We start from the raw sequence: 18,546 nt of genomic DNA on the forward strand, positions 1-18,546 counted from the left end.
TGGAAAATCTGGTGGAGACGACGGGATTAGCGCAGAAATGCTAAAATATCTTCCTCCGTCTGGGATCCGTGAGATGATAAAATCATCCTTCCAATATGGATAGATGAAAGGATACCTGATTCGTTGAGACACGCTATCATAATTCCCCTCCACAACAAGACTCCAGGAACTATGTGTATCCACGTACAATTCTGTATGTGTCACTCGCAGTACTGACGATTTCAGCCAGGAAAAGCATTACTAAAACACTTCAAGACCTTGCTGAACCGGCAAAGGAATTTCTTGTGTTGCGTGTTATGTGCAAAGTTTTGGAACGGATTATCATGGATCGACTTATTAAACATCGCGAAGGAACAACGCGCCACGAGCAAACTGGCTTTCGTCCCAGCCCTAGAGGCATTCGAAGAAGATGCAATAAGCCTTTCTGGACTTTGAAGCTGCTTTTGACTCTCCTCATCGAGACCGTCTTCTCAGTGCGTTTCTCGCCGGGGGATTGAACATCAGGAAAGTTCGTTGGTCTACTTGATGACACAAACTGCTACATTTCAAACACCAGCCGAACGTACAACACCGTTTGAAGTGGTAACTGAAGTAAGATAAGGGGCAGTGGCAAGATCCTTCCTGTTCAACTTTGTTATCGATGACATCATGCGAAGAACAGTCGATCAGTGTCCTGCCGACATCGTCTTAGCACTATTAGGGTGCCTCTTGACTGATCGAACCCGACAGAGTCCTCATAATTCGTTGAACAAAGCAATCTCCAGAAATCCTTAATATATGACCAAGAAAGCAAAGATGAGTTTCTGTAGCCACTTTCGAAGGCGGTACAAGATGTTGATATCTTCCACATGTCACACCACATCGGTTGCCGCTTGTTGATCTTCACTTTGACATGCACTAAGCCAAAAGTAGCCAAGCAGCCGCCTATGTAGCTTCCCTTTCCACAATCAAGCCTCTCCATCATCGCAGACGGTACTGCCCCCAAGTTGGGCTGGAATGATCTTATTCTCAAAATTAAGATACCGTCATGCTGGATCATGTACGTCGGGAGTTGCAAACCAATCACTGTGCCGACTCTTGTCTCGACGTCTTTTTTAAACGAATTTTTCTTCGCATAACTAACACTTATAGGCTGTATTAAAAATCTCGAAGCATGAACTTTGAATTGCGGTGATCCTTGCAGTGACAATCTTCACGCTGATTCACTTCATTAAGTTTGTGCCAAGCAACAGCGAAGCATAGGAGTGGCGTATCTTCACGATGGCACGCTCACAGCACCTTCAACTTTGTGTGTCGAGGCATGTAGGGCTGGTGGGAAAAGTTGAGATTCGAGATTTCTGGATTTGAGGTGTCTGAAACAAATTATGTTGCTTGTTCTTGTTGCTTGGGTAGTAAGATTTGTTCCGACGCTAATGTAATGGTCATAAAGATATGTTGTACGACGCTTTCGAAAGCATCTTCCCCGTTGCGGAGTTGACATCTTAAGATGATCGTTTCCGCCTATCCATAACAGAAATATGTCGCGATTTTACAAATTTATTAAAACACGACAATGAAGTGTTTTATCAGACGAGACGTGTTAGCGTGATGGGCGGAGTTTATCAGAAACATTTACGATGCACAATTGATGCGCCATATTCATCGTATTCGTCCTTTGTGATCCACATCATTTGAAATGTCGATAACGATGCTAGTACAGATCCGCCAATCCAAACAGAATATTTACGTTCAGGTGGTGCCATGATTTTCACTTTGACGGTACTGAAAGTTTAAGTTAAGCAAAAGGATAGGTCACCCCACTGAAGTAACACTTGAATAAATAATGCATGAACATAAGACAAAGTAGTTGAAGCGATCACATTTGCCGTACGCGCTTTTCTGCTCTGCATATTCGCTTGCGCTCTATCCTGCTCCAATCAAACGAGCATAGCGATTGTCCGACGAAAATAGGCACCGGAGACTACAACTGAAGTCAGGAGGTATTCTACAGTGCTCAGTAGTAGCTTACCTAGGAGCAAGCAATTTGATCTCCCTCTTTATACGATCCGTAATTCCTGGATACATAGTTGTGCCACCAGAAAGAACGATATTCATATAGAGATCCTTACGAATATCAATATCACAATTCATGACTGAGTTATAGCAGTTTTCATGCACTCCAGACGATTCCTTCCCCAGCAAATGAGGCTGAATTTCGTAGGTTTCACAAAACGAACAGGTCGTATTGATAATCGCCGTGTTGACCCACCTGGAACAACGCCTCAGGTGCTCGGAATCTCTCCGTTCCAATAGTGATCTCTTGACCATCTGGGAGTTCATAGTTCTTTTCAATAGTCCCCATATAATTTTCTGCATTAGTCATTTCTTGCTCAAAGTCCAGCGCGACATAGCACAGTTTTTCCTGAAAGTACAATGGGATATTTTACACTGATCCTTTAGTACACTACCCTTCAGTTTTTTCTTCTTATATTTGTCTTTTATTTTACATGTTTTCTCCATAATTCATCCAAATATTTCTGACTAACATTAGTTCTTACATAAAGGTCGTTATTGTATGATATCACCAGTTCATCCTGTATTTACATAATGTCTATTTTCTGACCGAGTCAAATATTACAGTCGTATATTATTATCAAAACAACAACATGAAGCTCGCTGCAGTTTTGTAAGCGACTGCGTTCGAAGCATACGTTCGGGACGGTGAATCTAGCGACTAGGATCGATTCAGAACCGTGACGAATTGCAGCCGTGAGTGGTGTCACCAAGGATTCCACCTCGGCCGTAGCCCCTACACCCTCTCGCACCGGTTCGAGGCTGCCGCTTTCGCAACTGCACCGAGCTTCGTCTTGTTTTGGTCCTACTCTCTCCGGAGCAATTTCTTCGCGAAACCTTCAGATCCCTTCGGACTTCTGGAAGCTCGTCCAATGTCGCGCCGCCAACTGATGTGGGAAGCTCACGCGGCAAAAGAAAACGTGCAGGCACTCCCTCGCGTCGTTCGCCGCGGAGGCCTCGCCTCTGCCGTTGCGCGTTGACGCTTCGTGATCGTTCGTCACATAGCATGGGGTAGGGCGCAACAAGACTATGAAAACTTCTCAAAAGAGGAGGAAATACCTTGATATCTCGAACGATCTCCCTTTCAGCTGTTGTAGTGAATGAATAACCTCGTTCAGTGAGTATTTTTATCAGGTAATTGGTCAAATCACGTCCGGCAAGGTCTAAGCGCTGAACCGCATGCGGTAGGGAGTAACCCTGGAAAAAGCCGAGGATTACAATATGGTCTCATGCAACGGTAGTACCTCACCTCATATGTGGGTACGGTATGGGTGACACCGTCACCGGAGTCAATAACCACTCCAGTCGTGCGCCCAGACGCATACAGCGACAGCACCGCCTGGATGGCCACATACATGGCAGGAGTTTTGAACGATTCAAACATGATTTGCGTCATTTTTTCGCGATTCGATCTTGGATTCAGCGGAGCTTCGGTTAGCAAAACCGCATGTTGACTAGGTGAGACACGCAATTCGTTCGCGAATACGTGCTGCCAGATACGTTCCATATCGTCCCAATTCGTGACTATGCCATGTTCAATTGGATACTTGATTGTTAGAATGCCTGAAACGTCGAGTATTTCTGCGAGAGAGCAATGAAGATCAGTTCCCCTACGAATTCTACCTCTTTTTGACTGCGCTTCCGAACCAACGTATGAATCACGCTGCCCCATACCAACCATAACCCCTTGATGACGTGGTCGTCCAACCATGGATGGGAACACGGCTCGAGGGGCGTCATCACCAGCGAAACCAGCTTTACACATTCCCGATCCGCTGTCAATTACTAGCGGCGAAAGTTTTGTCATTGACATGGACTTGGACATCGTTCAGGATCTGTAATGTTATTGGTTAGGCTTAGTTTCAAGCAGGCGCCACTGCAGAACTCACTGAACTAGTGTGGCCTTAGTAAGGTCAAGTAGGTAGTCGAATGAACCATACAATTGTTTGAAGTATGTTTATGATGGTTCCCTTCACCCTGCGTTTTGATAGTATCTGATAACTGCAAAGAATAAACTTTCAAGTAAGAAATGAAGGAAATATCGAGAACGACCACTTCTGCCGCCCTTTTCAATTTAAATTTACCTTGAGTAAGTACCAGTACGAGACTCACCATAGAAAAGCTATTCCAGGTGGTGTTACCTACCTTGACTTGAGGAGATTTTGACGGATGAGCACAGGCACATCTTAACAAACCTTGTTGACGTGATTCAGTGCGAAAAGCTACCCCACACGCATATGTAGAATAAGTTATAGGGGAGGGAGACTTCTCAAAATGCACGCGGTTAGACCATTACTGTGTTTTTTTTTTGTCTTTTTGTCTTTTCTACAAATACGCGTACACTTCATATCATTTTTGTCCGGTACTCAGTATTTTATAGTGTTTAGTTCCAACTTTGCCTCTATTTCATTGGTGGATTTACTTCCCTTTCTTGCATAGAGAGACTAATTCACTAGAATTTCCACGTTCTGTTGCATAAAATACACTCAATTTTGGTAGGAATTGCATCTAATCTACAACGTCTGCAGTGTTGATATCCTTTGATCTCAACGAAGGCAAACTCTCAAATTACAAGGTGCGAGCTACGCGATCAAATTACTCCTGGCCTATGATTTCTTTGTATTGACAGGTAAAAGTGGACAAAATACACAAGTCTGTATACCTTTTTAGTTTATATACCTTTTTGCTACCGTATTTACTGTACATAATGAATGACGTTCAAATTAAATCCGAATCTGGAGCTTTCTAAGAGATACGTTGGACCATAACTGACCTGCGAGGAGTTTGCAAATTCGCAGTTTCTCCTGTGTCATCGCCACAGATAAGATATCCTTAATGAGCTCGACCTTCCTTGCTGTCGCTTATTGGAAATACATAGATGCACTAGCATCAAATAGCGAATGTCATTACTAATTCAAACCGCTAGAAATGAAAACTGCAGAAGCATTTCGTAATTTTTCGAAAAAAAAATGAAAAGATTGCTATAAAAGCTAGGGAGATCCATTCGTAAGGAAGCTTTCATTTTTCCTCTCATAGACGACACTTCCACCATCATCTTCTTTCTTTCTTTTCGTCATCCAGTCTTACGAAATTTTGCTCCACATTTAACTGGAAAAATTCAGAATAGTTGTGAGCAAAACTGTGGATCGATGTTTGTTGACTGCTTCACACAAAGGTGCCACAGATCGCCTAAGGGTTCGCCGAGATCGAATTACGCAATTTGGGTGAAAGTCGGCGAACAGCTGGATATGAGCTCGTAAATCCACATGCAAAGATAAAAGCCCAGAACCGTACGGAGCGGGTTTGTGTAGAAAGTATGCACTGGCCCGAATTTGCATCATTTCTGACGGATGGCATTCCTGAAATACCAAGCAAAGTAATTTTTAACACATCACGACATTTCTACACCTTCGCCAATTTTTCTTTGAAGATTTTCCATTCGCTGTCCATTTAATACTTTCAAAAAGGAGAAATGTCTTTATAACTTAGTTTATCAGCGAAGAAAAGATTAATCACATTACCTCGATCTAAATGGATACCTAGAGGAAATCACCCGCGATTTTTTCTACATATTACACTAAGTTTCAAACACTTTTTTTTCTTTTGTGAGCATTTTTAAACAGATCTCCTGATTCTGATTTTTGGCAATGCGTTGCAGTCATCATTGTTTTTCAAAAATTGAAACCTGTTCAAAGTTCCCCAAACAAGTGGAGCGTTGTTTTTAAATATACTTCATTCAAGCAGTTGAGGTTTTAAAAGTAAGCAAAGCATGAATTACTGCAAAAAAAAATAGAAGTGGCAACGAATCTAATACTATTTTTTGTACTCAATCCATGTTAAGGAAATTAAGCTGAAGGTACATATGCATACTTTCCAAGTACTCCCCAATAAGGACTGTTAGTGACCAGGATTGAGAAGCAGAAATTTAATGTACTACTCAATTAACAAGCTGAATGAATAAGACCTAAAAATTGGGCAATTAATGAGAGATAGCAAGGAAATCAAAAGACACAAAAATACCCGGGATTTGATGAGATTTGATATGAAAGCTTATCAATGGGCAATCTAAATCCGTCACTACAAGTTGCATAACCGATCAAAATTCTTGATTTTAGAACCTGTGATGCTCACTTAATGTGACAATTCAGAATGGCTTTCAAGATTATTAGTTAGATTATTAATTATGATTAGAGACTTTTATTCACTAACAAGCTCTACTGCATCACGAAACGCTTGTGCAAATGTGAGCATTTAATTACACTCGCGAAGAGAACAAAGGAAAACCTGACTTATGAAAACGCTTAAGAATAAAAATAGTACTGGACACAGTATTCGGAGGCTTCGTCGAGTGAAAAGCATCTTTCATCCTTCAGAGGATCTTATCCATTCTTTGTTCTTCTCGTTGTTCCTTTTGTATTTCATTTCCACTTAAATGATTCACTATTAATCAATTTAAAGGCATCACCCCACGAATCTGGAGTGGTACGGATTTCCGGTGGAGTATTCGTATACGAGATTGTAGATTATGGGAAGGAGAGCGACTCCGTTCATTTCTTCCTAATTGCCGTAGAAAACGGCGCGGAAGATGCGGCTTCGAGCGTTTCGGCGCACTATTTTCTACAAGGAGTTCGATTGGAGCGCGCCAGCCCTGTGCGGCGCCACATCTTCCGGTCCGTTTTTTTACAGCAATTAGGAAGAAATGGACGGAATCACCCCCTCTCCATAGTCTTCCATCCCGTATACGAATACTCCACCTGAAATCTGCACCACCTCATTCGTGGTATGCTGCCTTTAACCCATTGGGACCGACACTCAATAAAAAGAAGTTCTGCGGAAAGGATAAAGTCCACAAAGAATGCTTGCAAGTATTTATTAGAAATTACTAGTTTTTTATGACAATTAGCCACAGAACTGGATCACTCACAAAGAACTAGGATTTTTCACTGATCATCTTTGGCGCACGCTGACCAATTTCGAACATGCTGCCCTGAAAAAAAGCGAATAACGTAGCAATCAAAATTATCATCACCATCTCCTTAGCAAATTGGAAAACTAAGCGTCTTTCTGTGAAAATAAATATGTTCATACGCAACACTATATGTCCACACAATTGTTGCTGTCTTAGAAAAAAATATGCTCGGCCGTGTTCTAATAGAAATATCGCGGCATGCACTCGGTTCACATACATAAATATGATGCCAAAGCACTATTCAACTAGATACGACCGAAACCCACGTTGTACACTCTATATTTTTTCCCAGCATGATCCAAGGCTAAGGCTAGTAATGACGCTTGCACACCACCATTGCATGCAGCTACTGTAAGAAGGCTACCATCGTACCCGGCATTTTTGAGAGCTAAATAGTTGCAGTTTCAGTCTCCAGGAAAAAAAGAATAAAACATGGTCAAATCCTTACTCTCCTCAATCTCTTCTTTTGACTTCATTCCATGTTCACCTACAACCTTCGCCAATGGCACATTCTTAGCACCCTTCAGGTGGGCACCAGTAGCACCTATAACTTATTTCTCAGAAAAAAGAAACGAATTTAAGATCAAATAAAAACAATAGCAAAGAATTACTGAATTTTGCATTCGAACTTGGAAAATCCGAATACAAACCTTATATATGCTGCACTGAGAAAGCCATAATTCCAATTTCAAAAAAAAAAGTCCGGTAAAATAGAAAGAAGTTGAGAGGCAGATCTTACATAACATGGCGGAATAATTTTAAGCTACCAAATGAGTTCTTTTCCTGGAAAAAAAAATCGTTCACTTCCGCTATGATTGGCAGAACTACATAGGAATAGAGTTTTAGAGAGAAATAACTTTAAAATTAGTTCCGCGATGCTCATCACGAAGAAAAAACGGCGTAACTACCGTACCTTCTGCTGGTATCCCAAGAGGTTCAGTACCATTGAAAACCCCTGCTGGACGAGCGTCCAAGTAATTTATCTGGAATAGAAAGATTAACGTAGTTCCAATTACAGTCATATTTGTCAAAAAAAAATTCCTTCAAACTTAAAAACATGGGATGGGTTGTGATAGAAGCAAAAACACGCACTATGGAAATCATTTGGAAACCACGTATTCAATCGACAGCAGCTGTGTTTCTGAATATTTTGCTCGCTCGGTAGGTCCTAGTTTTTTCGCAGAAAAAATACGTGACCCATTGGTGCGTCACGCGGTCATGTACGCCTTACGCTCGATTTCGCAAAAACGTGAGTGGAACAAGAACCTTACCTCAGTTTGACTTCTGACGAATACCACCTTTAAAAAAAAAGGCAAAATAGCACAAAATGTAATCAAAAATTCTGTGAATTTACGTCTTTGATCTCTCGGAAGGTTCTTAATGTACTCTCGAAGTAAGGAAATTCCTTCAAACCTTAGTCAAATCCTGGAAAAGTGACTTCCCATCCGAATTCTTCTGATCTAGTTCCTCGAATGTGATTAGCAGTGATTTATCGATCGGTTTTGCCATCCAGTTGCCGGACTGTACGAAATTTCTTTTGGGAAAGAAAAGAAGCAAGGTAATTCTTAAGTGCGTCTGAGTGAAAAGAAACTTTCGCTGCGTCTCTTTATGAAAGCAATTAAAAGACTATTTTCTTCAATAAAGTGAGAACAACACATAAATACTAAGACTGTAATGACAGAATCCATCAGGCGAACATAGATGAGAAAAACCAGAAATTCTTTCGATTTCACTCTTCAATTTCTTCTGTCTGATTAGTTCACTAAGAAGTACTTCACACTCTTTTTTCGAAAAACTTTTATCCGCAAACAAGTCACACGAGTGATTTTCTCAAATGATAGCTAAGGTCAATCCATGTTGCACTGAATAATACTCCAGTTAAAGGAGAAAAAACAGTGGTTGGTGAACAAAAGAAGAGAGGTGAGAAGCACGAGAGTGGTCAAATTAAGAAAAAAAAGCAAACGTTGCTTAAATTTTAGCTTGAGCAGTGAGATTTGTGAAATCAAATGCACCCGACACCGACAACATGAAAAAAGAACTCTAAGAAAAAGATATTTGCCCACAGAGGACGCGAAGCAAAACCTAGAAGGTATAAGAAAAGCTTTGAGAAAGAGAATCAGGAAATTAAGCAGAAGAAAGAATCGAGAACTTGCAAAAATAAAACAGCGCACTTACTGTTTACTGCTATACGTAAGGGTAAGTGCGAAAAAAAATATGAGAGAATGGAAAATACGAACCGCAACTACTACAACATCACTTGTCACAGGCTTACTGGCATTTTTCCAAGCACCAAGTCCTCCATTCAGCACCGATACCTTGTTGTGACCGTATACCTGGAAATAAAATCGTCAAAAAAAAATCACTAGAGTATATTTGGCGCATGACATTCACGACAGTCTCAACTGTCGGCAAGAGTTTATCAATCGTATCGAAAAATCGAAGTACCGATAGACTTCGCTTTACTGAAGAGCATAGGATCAAAACTACGAAGAATTAGAGCTAATGCCTGAAAAAAAGGAATTAGAATTTTGGAACTAGGGAGCTATAGGGCTTTCTAGGACACCGAATCCCCATCAGAACTTCTACATGCACTTAGACCTTTGGAATGATTCTTATGGCCCGAAACTAGAACAAAGCTGTTCAGTAGAACAGAAATTAGAAAACACAATGTAGCTGGAAATATAGAATTTTGGCTGCGCAAAGTTCTCCTGCTTTAGAGAAGACAGAAAAACGAATCTGAAAGATTACCCAGTACATAGGTTAGAGAAGATTTTGTAGCACTATGAAAATTACTGAAAAGAAACTATCAAATGTACCATTTCCATTATAATGTTGTTAAGTTGTCAAGCAAGAAAAAATGCAATAAAAAAGCCAAACAATCAGTTGCAATCCGAAAAAGTGGAATGAAGAAAGGAACACTCGACAGTAACAGCGAAGCTGACATAAGGCATTAATTTTGGAGACCATTTTTAGGACGAACACTTTTGAAGACATACATGGACAACTCCTTGTCCCGAAAAAAGGGAATTTTCAAATTTGTCCAGAAAATGTACTGCTAAAAAAATTGCGGGGATTATCTATTATTACTAGAGAATGGAAATAAAGTGGCACCTTGAATGTCCACCACACTCGTGCCGCCCAGAGCATTCCAGTACCAGGACCTCGTGAGTAGACTACCACATGGTCACCATTGTTCACTCCCAAAAGTTTGACATACTTTTCAAACTCTTTTGGTGGATAAAGATCGTAACGAATGTACCTTAAACACTACAACAATGGATTCGGCGCAAGGATTAGATAGTCAAAATCAGATTCGAAATGAAAGGCTAGGCTAATCCGTTGCCTAGACTAAATTTTTCCTACTTACTGGCTCGGATAATAAGCTACACCAACGTCGAAAAGTACAGCTCCGGGAATGTGCTCAGTCGAGTAATTTTGAGTGTAGTTTGCCTGGAAATAAAAAGTTGATAGCAAGTTCTTAAATTAAAGGTACTTCAAATATGAAAAAAGTAGGTAAAAAGAGAGATTCCACTAAAGAAAAAATCTTAGAATGAGCAAAATATGTTTGTCCCAATAATTTAATTTAAAAAAAAATAAGTTATAGACAAAAGTTCTGAAATTTGGAGTAAAACGTCGAGCAAAATTGGGACGAGAAAGGTTTATTGGAAACGAATAAATTAGGACCACATCGATTGAAATATTGACTTAGAAGTTTAGACCAGTGAAACTAGGCAAACGAAAGTACGAATTATCTATTTCCAGAGATAATGCAGTAACACCGTTTTCTTGATACTTCATTAAAAATTCAGAGAAAAAAGAAGTTATAAACAAAACCTTTTCAAGCATCAACTCCTTAAATCTGGCATAGTGTTTTTCTTTGAATTCCTTATGATTACGTTTTGGTTGTACTTCATACGTAGCATCCAGTAAAGTTACCGAGTTCTGAAAAATGAAGAAAGTTTCATTCACTACAGAGCGCACACGGTATACTTTTGATTGCTAATGACTTTAAAAACCTATTGTCCTTTTACATCCCCACGGTGCGACTTTCTCATAACCAGGTCACAAATGGTTAACTATATTTTCAGCACGGAAATTCTAACCTTTTCCCTAAAATATATGTTACACTGCTGCTAAGAATAAATAAATGAATTAAAACTATGCACTTTTTTTTTAGCAGACTAGGATATCAAGTATTCTTCATAAAGAGGTAGAACTGCACTAAATATTACTTTAAATGAAATACACTAGACATGTCTGCGTTCTGAAGTTTGAAAAACTCAATCAAATACGTTGATTTTAACTTTTTTAATCGGCGGGACGCTATTATTGCTTGACGCGGTTGCCCGCACTTTCGCCGAGGTGTGTTATCCTTGAACATTGCTCTATCCAACCTTCTCGATCTTCGGCGAGCGTATGCACAGATGCAATCCATTCGTCACAGATGCAATCCATTCGTCGCTATTCCATATCCTGCAGAAAATTACGTCTCGCCTAAGCTGCCAATCCATGCCGGGTGTCCTCAGGTCCTCTGTCACAAGCTCAGTCCAGAACTTTCGACCAGGTGGCCTCCTCCAGCTCGAACTCGGCAAACTTCTTAGAACTCGTTGATCTTCTTAGAACTCGTTATTTAAGGCGATCTGCCGGTCTCGTTAATACATGATCAAACAAGCGAAGACGATTTTCTGTAGCCACCTTCGATGGCAGTGCAAGATGTTGATATCTTCCGCGTGTCACCAGCCTGTATACCACATCAATTTCCGCGCAAAGATCATCATTGTAGCATACCCTAGGCCAAAAGTAGAAAAACAACCGTTTAAACAGCTTTCTTCCCGTGAAATCAAACCTTTCCATCACCGTAGATGGTGCTCTCCAAGTCTCCGATCCGTACATCATAATGGGGCGAACTGCGGATACGTAGACTCGCGCTTGACTCCGTTGGTGAAGGGTCGACCACAGGGATTTCGCTAAGGAATTAAATGCAAAAATGGCCTTAGCGCATCGTTCCTCAAAATCTTTCTCGTAGGTGTCGTTGTTCTTCAGTATACAGCCCATATAACAGAACTGGTCTACGAGTTCTATCGCCACTCCGTCTGCAAATATAACAACACCATCGGCGTACTCCAGATCGGTCAAGGGGCACCCTGATGGTGATAAAAAGATGTCGGCAGGACAACGATCGACTGTTCTTTGCAAGATGACATCGATAGTGAAGTTGAACAGGGAAGGTCTCGCCACTGCCCCTTGTCTTACTCCAGTTTCAGTTTTCAGTTATTCCCTTCAAATGCTGTTGTACATCCGGCTTTCGAACTGCATGATTTGTTCGTTGATTTATGTCACCAAGTAAGCGAACGAACATTCCTGATATTCCATACAGCGGCGAGAAACGCACTGAGAAGACGGCCTCGATGAGGGAAGTCGAAAGTGGCTTCATAGCGTCCAGAATGGCTTCGAATATCCCTGCCAGAGTTCTGACACTCTCCTAATGATGAGCACCTGGTCAGTCGTACATTGGCCAGGACGCTTGCTCCGCTTCAAAGCCTTGTAGATAACACGCAGCAAAGAGATTCCTCGACAGTTCCTGGGACGGATTTTGTGGAGGAGAATTATCATAGCGTATCTCTACGAGTCGGGTTTCCTTTCGTCTATTCATATTGAGGGAATGATCTTTGTCGTCTCACAAATCCCAGAAGGGGGGATATTTCAGGATTTCTGCGCTAATTCCGTCGTCTCCAAAAGATTTTCAATTTTTCATCATTTTGGATGTACACCACAACCTCGGTCGGTGGTCCCTCGTTAATAGCAGTCTATGAGCGTGGTTTAATGACGACATTTAAAAGCTCAGCTTACCTTATTGTTATCAAGCCAATCGACGCTCACTAAAGCGGGAACGGACATTCTGGAAAAATGCTTATAAGTTCGTTTTCTAGAAAATATTCTTCGCAGAATAGATATATGTAAGCAATTATGTAGGTAAAGTTCAGATATTTGGCGGTCCAACTTACGCAATATTTTCTACTGTTTTTTGAGCAAAACCTTTTTAAAAAAAAAAAGTAACTAGATTAACAGAAAATTGTTGTTGTCGAGGAGAACGTTTGAAGTCATAAGGTTCAAATTTAGATAATAGCAATAACAGCCCTAATTAGTATTCAAACCTTTAGTTTCGAATAATTAACTAGGATAATTGAGTAGCCCAACTTCTCGAACTTGAACACATGCGACTACGCGGGTATTTGGGTATTCTAGCTTTTTGAGATGCAACTATCCTTTTTTCGATTACCTTGGAGCTAAAAAATTTGAATACCCGTTGAAAGATATTCGTTTCTACTGTTTTTTGAAATTGAATACATTGTTAAAGCTGAATCAGTGACCTCGCAGACGACTCATTGACTTTTTAGAAGTCAGTGAAATTGCAGCAAAGACATCACAAGTTGATCAAGACTAGTTGATTGTTACGATGAAAACAAATTCGTTTTTGAAGCGAGACTTGATGAGGCCAAATATCAGCAATAGGCTACCTTGTCGTGACGTCATGCAATTTCTCATAGGACACGAGCTTGCAAGTGTGAAGATTATGTATTGGTCCTAAGCGTTTGGACTCCGCCAACTGCCACACTTTTTTATATCCTCCAAATACATTACAGCGAGATAGTTTGTATGAAAGCGCCATTCGATTCGCGACACTGTATAGACGCCCTCGAAACTATGTGAGGAGTGACACAGTACCTGCAGCAAGAAAGCGACATTGAATCTCTACCGAGTTAAACAGAAGCAAATCTTCAAATAATCTCGAAATTCGAGAACCTCGAGAGGCAAGAAAGCCGGAAATTCGTATCATTTAAATTCTGGGCGATTAAACAGAGTTATTTGGAATATTCATGAAATCCAATTATAAGAAAGCTAGGAAAACCGTACTCAGAAATACAACAGAAAATCTTACTACTTATAACAAATATCAGGTTTAGAAGACTTGCTCATCGGAATCTGCACCACAGTATAAAACAAGAACAGACATTTAATCTGTAACACTCTGGTGATGCTTCGCATCTAGCTATGAAGGATGTCCAGTGTGTTAAAGCCACGTAAATGCATTTATTCACCACAAATTCAGCATTCAGAAAAGATGTAGACTGGGAATAAAACGGGGCCTTCTTTTTCCACGCACTCAACGCATACGATACCACCAGAAAAGCAGAACAAACACAAATAAAAGTCTCCGAGATTTTGCGCACCATTTCAAATCCCTTCTGAAACGATATTATTCACTTGCACGCATTGTCACGTCCATTGTCATATTTCTTCGTTTTGCAGCTGTCGAGGTGGAAATTGGCAACCTAATTTTAAGTAGGTTTTTAAGAAGAATAACAGGATGATTTTCAAGGACGACGCTGACATACCACGACAACGTCAGGAGTAATTACTTGTTTTTCTATTGAAGTGAAACTCCAGACACCGTAAACGGTAAGGGATCCCAGAACTCAAATATTATATAAAGTAGATGAAAATGTTAATCAAATCCGACTGAAACAGAAATCTAAAAAGTTTCACTACGCTAGGCAACCAAGCAAACAACAGCAACAAGCAATGCACGAAACACTGTTTTCTCCGATATGTTCAGTCTGCAGGAGCGACAAAGTCGCCAGATTTATGTTTATGCTTATTTATGCTTTATTATGTTTCAATGTGTTTGTCTCAGTCTTTTGGAGCTCTAGAGAGCGTGGACGGATGCAAGTTATTCAATGAAGTTCCGAATTTAATGATGTTGTAAAAGGAACACTTCGCAATTTCGGCACAACAATTCTTTTCGTTCCTAACATGAAATCTAAAACACGAGAGATCACATGCGTAGCAGTGGTCGCACCTATCCTTGAATCCAACTATCACACCCACAGACATAGAAAAAATCTAATGCTATATAGATATAGATCTCAGATTGGACACTTTGTCGAATGGATTTACGGCGTAGTTTGTGATATCTTTTACTAGTGCATCTACGAGGTTTTAAGGTGGAACCTTCCTTAGGACGACGTTTCGGCTCTTTCATCGCATTCAAAGGCCTAGATAGAAGTCGATCCAAACAATCCCAACAGTAGTAACGCATATCCAACCAAGTAATACAATATTGGTACTGCCCAAAATACTTTTCGAGCAGTACCAATATTGTAGTACTTGGTTTTTCGAGCAGTACCAATGAAGCTTAACGAATTGAACGAAGCAGGGAAGAGAATAGGACTGCGAATAAACAGAAAGAAGACATAGTTCATGAAGAACGTCTACTGCGAGGACGGAGGAGTACAATTTGAAGGCTCCCAAATCGTGGAAACTTCGTCATACGTATACTTCGGGCATTCTATGAAGATGGAAAACGACTTGAACGAAGAACTGAATAGAAGAATGAGAGCAGCATGGGCAGCATTCACAGCCGTCAGGAAAGCTACGGACCAACTGACGGACCAAGATCTTCGTGTCCATCTGTTCGACTCGACAGTTCTTCCAGCGTTCTGTTACGCAGCGGAGACGTGGGCAGGCACCGCTGCCACGTCTAGGAAGCTACTTACTACCCACAGAGCCCTTGAGAGATGTCTTCCGAAGTTTAACCGGCGCACACAACACCTAGCCAGTTTTCGCAGCTCCGACTTAAGAGGAATGTCCCGTCTTCCGGACCCAGCGATGGATCCCAAGAGATGCTAAACGTCCTCGAGGGAGACCGCCAACGAGATGGGGTGACGTGTTCGCTACACGGATGGACCAGCTGAGAGCTCAGCTGGATACGGCTCAAGGACCTCTTCAACGTCACTCGTCACTTGAGAACATCTTGGATGACAATGGCGAGGGAACGGAACGAGTGGAAGAGATGCTGGGGCTCGCACGTCCAGCGAAAACGGGCCATCTAAGTAAGTAATACAATATTCCGGGTTAGTATGGAATGTACCGGTACTGCTGTGTAGTTACCAGCGATGACCTGATTTCTGATCTATGTATGCAACATCAGCCAATTACAACTCGCAGGAAAAGGACAAGAAGTCGTTCGTTATCGACAAACATTCTATTTCCTTCCTACTATTTCGTTTTTTTTTCTATTATTCATTAGAGGGTTTCTTTCAGAAAATTACAAAATACCTTTATACGCACTAATAGGAAATATGAACTAAGTGTGCCGACGTACCAAGATACGAGAACTTTCAACTGTGATTTTCTCCTATAAATTTATCCTTTTCCCATTCAGTGTCATTTTTGATGAAGCCCTAAATTGTTTCCCTCACAGAAGCATGAAATGGAAAAAAGCTAACAAATCGCTCTTCACTCCCGCAAAGCTGAATTCAGTACCCTACCTCATATCTCTCTCACCAAGTGTCGGTGTTTGTTTCCCTATGAAGCGTCAGCTAATAGTTCTTAGCGTGGCTGCACCATTCTGCCCCTGTTCAGCCTTATAAATGTTCTACATTTAGAAGTTCTAGTTCGTTTCTTCCTTTTCTTACTTCCTTCTTTAGACAGCGAAACCGGACTAAAAGTGATTGATGGTCAGATTTGGTCAACAGTTTCTTCCCACAAAACAGTTTTGAGAAACTCGACCACTTAGACACTTCAGGACCGGTTCAGAAACTGCAATTGTGCCGACGAACCATGCCGAAGTGTCTGGGAGAATAAAAACACTGACTTGACACATCGGCTGGCCTCCGCAAGTCATTGTATAGGCCAGTTACACGTTCATAAACCTCAAACGATTCTGAATTGAAGTGGAGGTGGAGGCGCATCCCAAGCGGATTGATTAACGCCAGACACTTTATCCTTCATATATATATATATATATATATATATATATATATATATATATATATATATATATATATATATAAAAAAAATATGTTTATATGTAATTGTATGAATGCATATATATGTATTACATACAATTATATATCAACAACTTCACCCAAGTAATATGTATCCTATGCGAAGAACACAGCTCAGCACTATCTTGCGAACAAGGTTTCCAAAAAAACATCCTACCACGCACATTTGCTGAAAATGATCTTTTCAAAGATTCATTTCTACTGCACTAACACTGAGGGATTCGCAGTAGCCATTTTGTTCCAGTTATTATAAATCAATAATTAAACGGTTCACCTACAATAAGTCCTTAGATGAAGTTTGTTAGTGGTCTTAAATATCCTAGTTACGTCTATCATGAACCCAGAATAGAATATCCGTGACACAAAATGAGAGATTCGCTACTATTCTTCGGAAAAAGGCATCAGAGCTGCAGCACCAACTCCACGTCAATATAAAATCACCAGAATTATAATATGGAATTATAACGAGAAAAAACTAGAGCTGAAATGCAGCATTAATTAGTTGCTTCAAAAGGAGAAGGTCATAAACATGGGGAACCCCGGACAAAAGTCGATGAAAAGTGAGAAATGAATGAAAAACAGTTGTCTAATATGGAAGGAGGAAGAATGAAACCGAAAGAAGGGTATAAGCTTATCAAACTAGCCAAACAAGTTTTTCGAGCATCATACAAAGGACGAAAAACAATAATTCCACAATAATAATGTTATTAATAAAAATAATTTTAGTCAGGGATCCTTATTGATATCAGTTTTGTTCAATCCCTCCACTTCAGTGGATAATGGGTAGAGCTAACCTTACTCATCCACCCAGGTATTTCCCCAACAAAAATTACATTGCAGACGTATCAGACATGAAGAGCGTCATGATCTAATTTATGGCGGTTCAACCTGGAGCTTCGAAAATAGTCAACCAATATAGGGGATGCAGCTTCATAGAAAAAAAAACTGCTGAAAAATAACCGCCGCACCACAATGTGCCTGCGCTCGTGAGCAGCCTTCATCACCACTCCGTTTACCGTCATAGTACCCAATAGCCGTCCACGACTACTACAATCTATAAAAAATACTTCAGAATCCACTAGAATAACTCTACCAGCGCTATCTCATACATTAGCTTAAAGAAACCAGTTCACTTGAAGTATTTCGAGGTAAACCAATTGAAGTGAAATAAACTTATATGAGACAAAAAGAGGAAGTTTTATTATGAAAATCATTATATATACAGGTACTCTCCTTCAATTATTAGTATGTAATTTTAAAATATAAAATGCACCAGAAGATACCAATATAAACTAAGAATAAATGTATAGATACTTGTACACAGAGCTATTCGCAAAACGTGTTTGCGAACAAAGATCGTACTGCTAGAACTACAGGGAATGTTTCTACGTAAGCAAGCTATGCCAACAGCTGATAAGATGGCAAATATAGTGAGTCTACTGATAATGAAGGTTACGATAATTTAGGAATATTTAGTGTATCAATTAAGCGGCTGAACGGAGCAATTTTGAAGACTTTTCCTGGAAGTTCAAAGAAAGGAAAATAACGAGATACAAATAAAGAATAATAACGTTTTGAGAAGACCAAAAACTTACACATGAGGCAAAATGACTGATCCGGTAAGCACAAACGGAAGAACGAACATCGTCAGAAGGCAGCCGCTGCGAGTATGAA

General features: G+C 40.4%; 4 protein-coding genes across 8 annotated transcripts; 2 read left to right on the forward strand and 2 right to left on the reverse strand.

Moving 5' to 3' along the window:
* Nucleotides 1–1,601: 1,601 nt before the first annotated feature.
* RB195_001614 (uncharacterized protein) lies at nucleotides 1,602–3,877 on the reverse strand (the record flags this gene model as incomplete). Of its 2 annotated transcripts, none has more annotated exons than XM_064198489.1 (6): nucleotides 1,602–1,761; nucleotides 2,009–2,187; nucleotides 2,249–2,401; nucleotides 3,112–3,249; nucleotides 3,302–3,615; nucleotides 3,676–3,877. In XM_064198489.1, the coding sequence occupies 6 exons, from the start codon at nucleotides 3,875–3,877 to the stop codon at nucleotides 1,602–1,604; spliced, it is 1,146 nt and encodes a 381-aa protein (XP_064054370.1). The 2 variants fall into 2 exon arrangements, with proteins under 2 accessions (XP_064054370.1, XP_064054371.1); XM_064198490.1 differs by having other exon boundaries at nucleotides 3,676–3,817.
* On the reverse strand, nucleotides 3,831–18,517 carry RB195_001615 (uncharacterized protein; the record flags this gene model as incomplete). 3 transcript variants are annotated; one of them, XM_064198493.1, is made up of 16 exons in its annotated part: nucleotides 3,831–3,887; nucleotides 3,942–3,955; nucleotides 4,029–4,053; nucleotides 4,165–4,237; nucleotides 4,826–4,883; nucleotides 7,021–7,039; nucleotides 7,288–7,409; nucleotides 7,470–7,565; nucleotides 7,935–8,004; nucleotides 8,435–8,542; nucleotides 9,259–9,354; nucleotides 10,133–10,280; nucleotides 10,389–10,471; nucleotides 10,856–10,963; nucleotides 12,872–12,920; nucleotides 18,468–18,517. In XM_064198493.1, 16 exons carry the CDS (start codon nucleotides 18,515–18,517, stop codon nucleotides 3,831–3,833), a joined length of 1,176 nt encoding a protein of 391 aa, XP_064054372.1. The 3 variants fall into 3 exon arrangements, with proteins under 3 accessions (XP_064054372.1, XP_064054373.1, XP_064054374.1); XM_064198492.1 differs by lacking the exon at nucleotides 18,468–18,517 and adding an exon at nucleotides 13,540–13,691; XM_064198491.1 differs by lacking the exons at nucleotides 3,831–3,887; nucleotides 3,942–3,955; nucleotides 4,029–4,053; ... (1 more) ...; nucleotides 4,826–4,883; nucleotides 18,468–18,517 and adding an exon at nucleotides 13,540–13,691 and having other exon boundaries at nucleotides 6,983–7,039.
* On the forward strand, nucleotides 15,284–15,712 carry RB195_001616 (uncharacterized protein; the record flags this gene model as incomplete). Its single annotated transcript, XM_064198494.1, has 1 exon — nucleotides 15,284–15,712. The coding sequence occupies one exon, from the start codon at nucleotides 15,284–15,286 to the stop codon at nucleotides 15,710–15,712; it is 429 nt and encodes a 142-aa protein (XP_064054375.1).
* On the forward strand, nucleotides 15,765–16,669 carry RB195_001617 (uncharacterized protein; the record flags this gene model as incomplete). 2 transcript variants are annotated; one of them, XM_064198496.1, is made up of 2 exons in its annotated part: nucleotides 15,765–15,915; nucleotides 16,611–16,669. In XM_064198496.1, the coding sequence occupies 2 exons, from the start codon at nucleotides 15,765–15,767 to the stop codon at nucleotides 16,667–16,669; spliced, it is 210 nt and encodes a 69-aa protein (XP_064054376.1). The 2 variants fall into 2 exon arrangements, with proteins under 2 accessions (XP_064054376.1, XP_064054377.1); XM_064198495.1 differs by lacking the exon at nucleotides 16,611–16,669 and adding an exon at nucleotides 16,513–16,601.
* Nucleotides 18,518–18,546: the final 29 nt, after the last annotated feature.

The sequence above is a fragment of the Necator americanus genome, chromosome IV (assembly GCF_031761385.1).
Source record: "Necator americanus strain Aroian chromosome IV, whole genome shotgun sequence".
In the NCBI taxonomy this organism is placed as follows: Eukaryota; Metazoa; Nematoda; class Chromadorea; order Rhabditida; family Ancylostomatidae; genus Necator; species Necator americanus.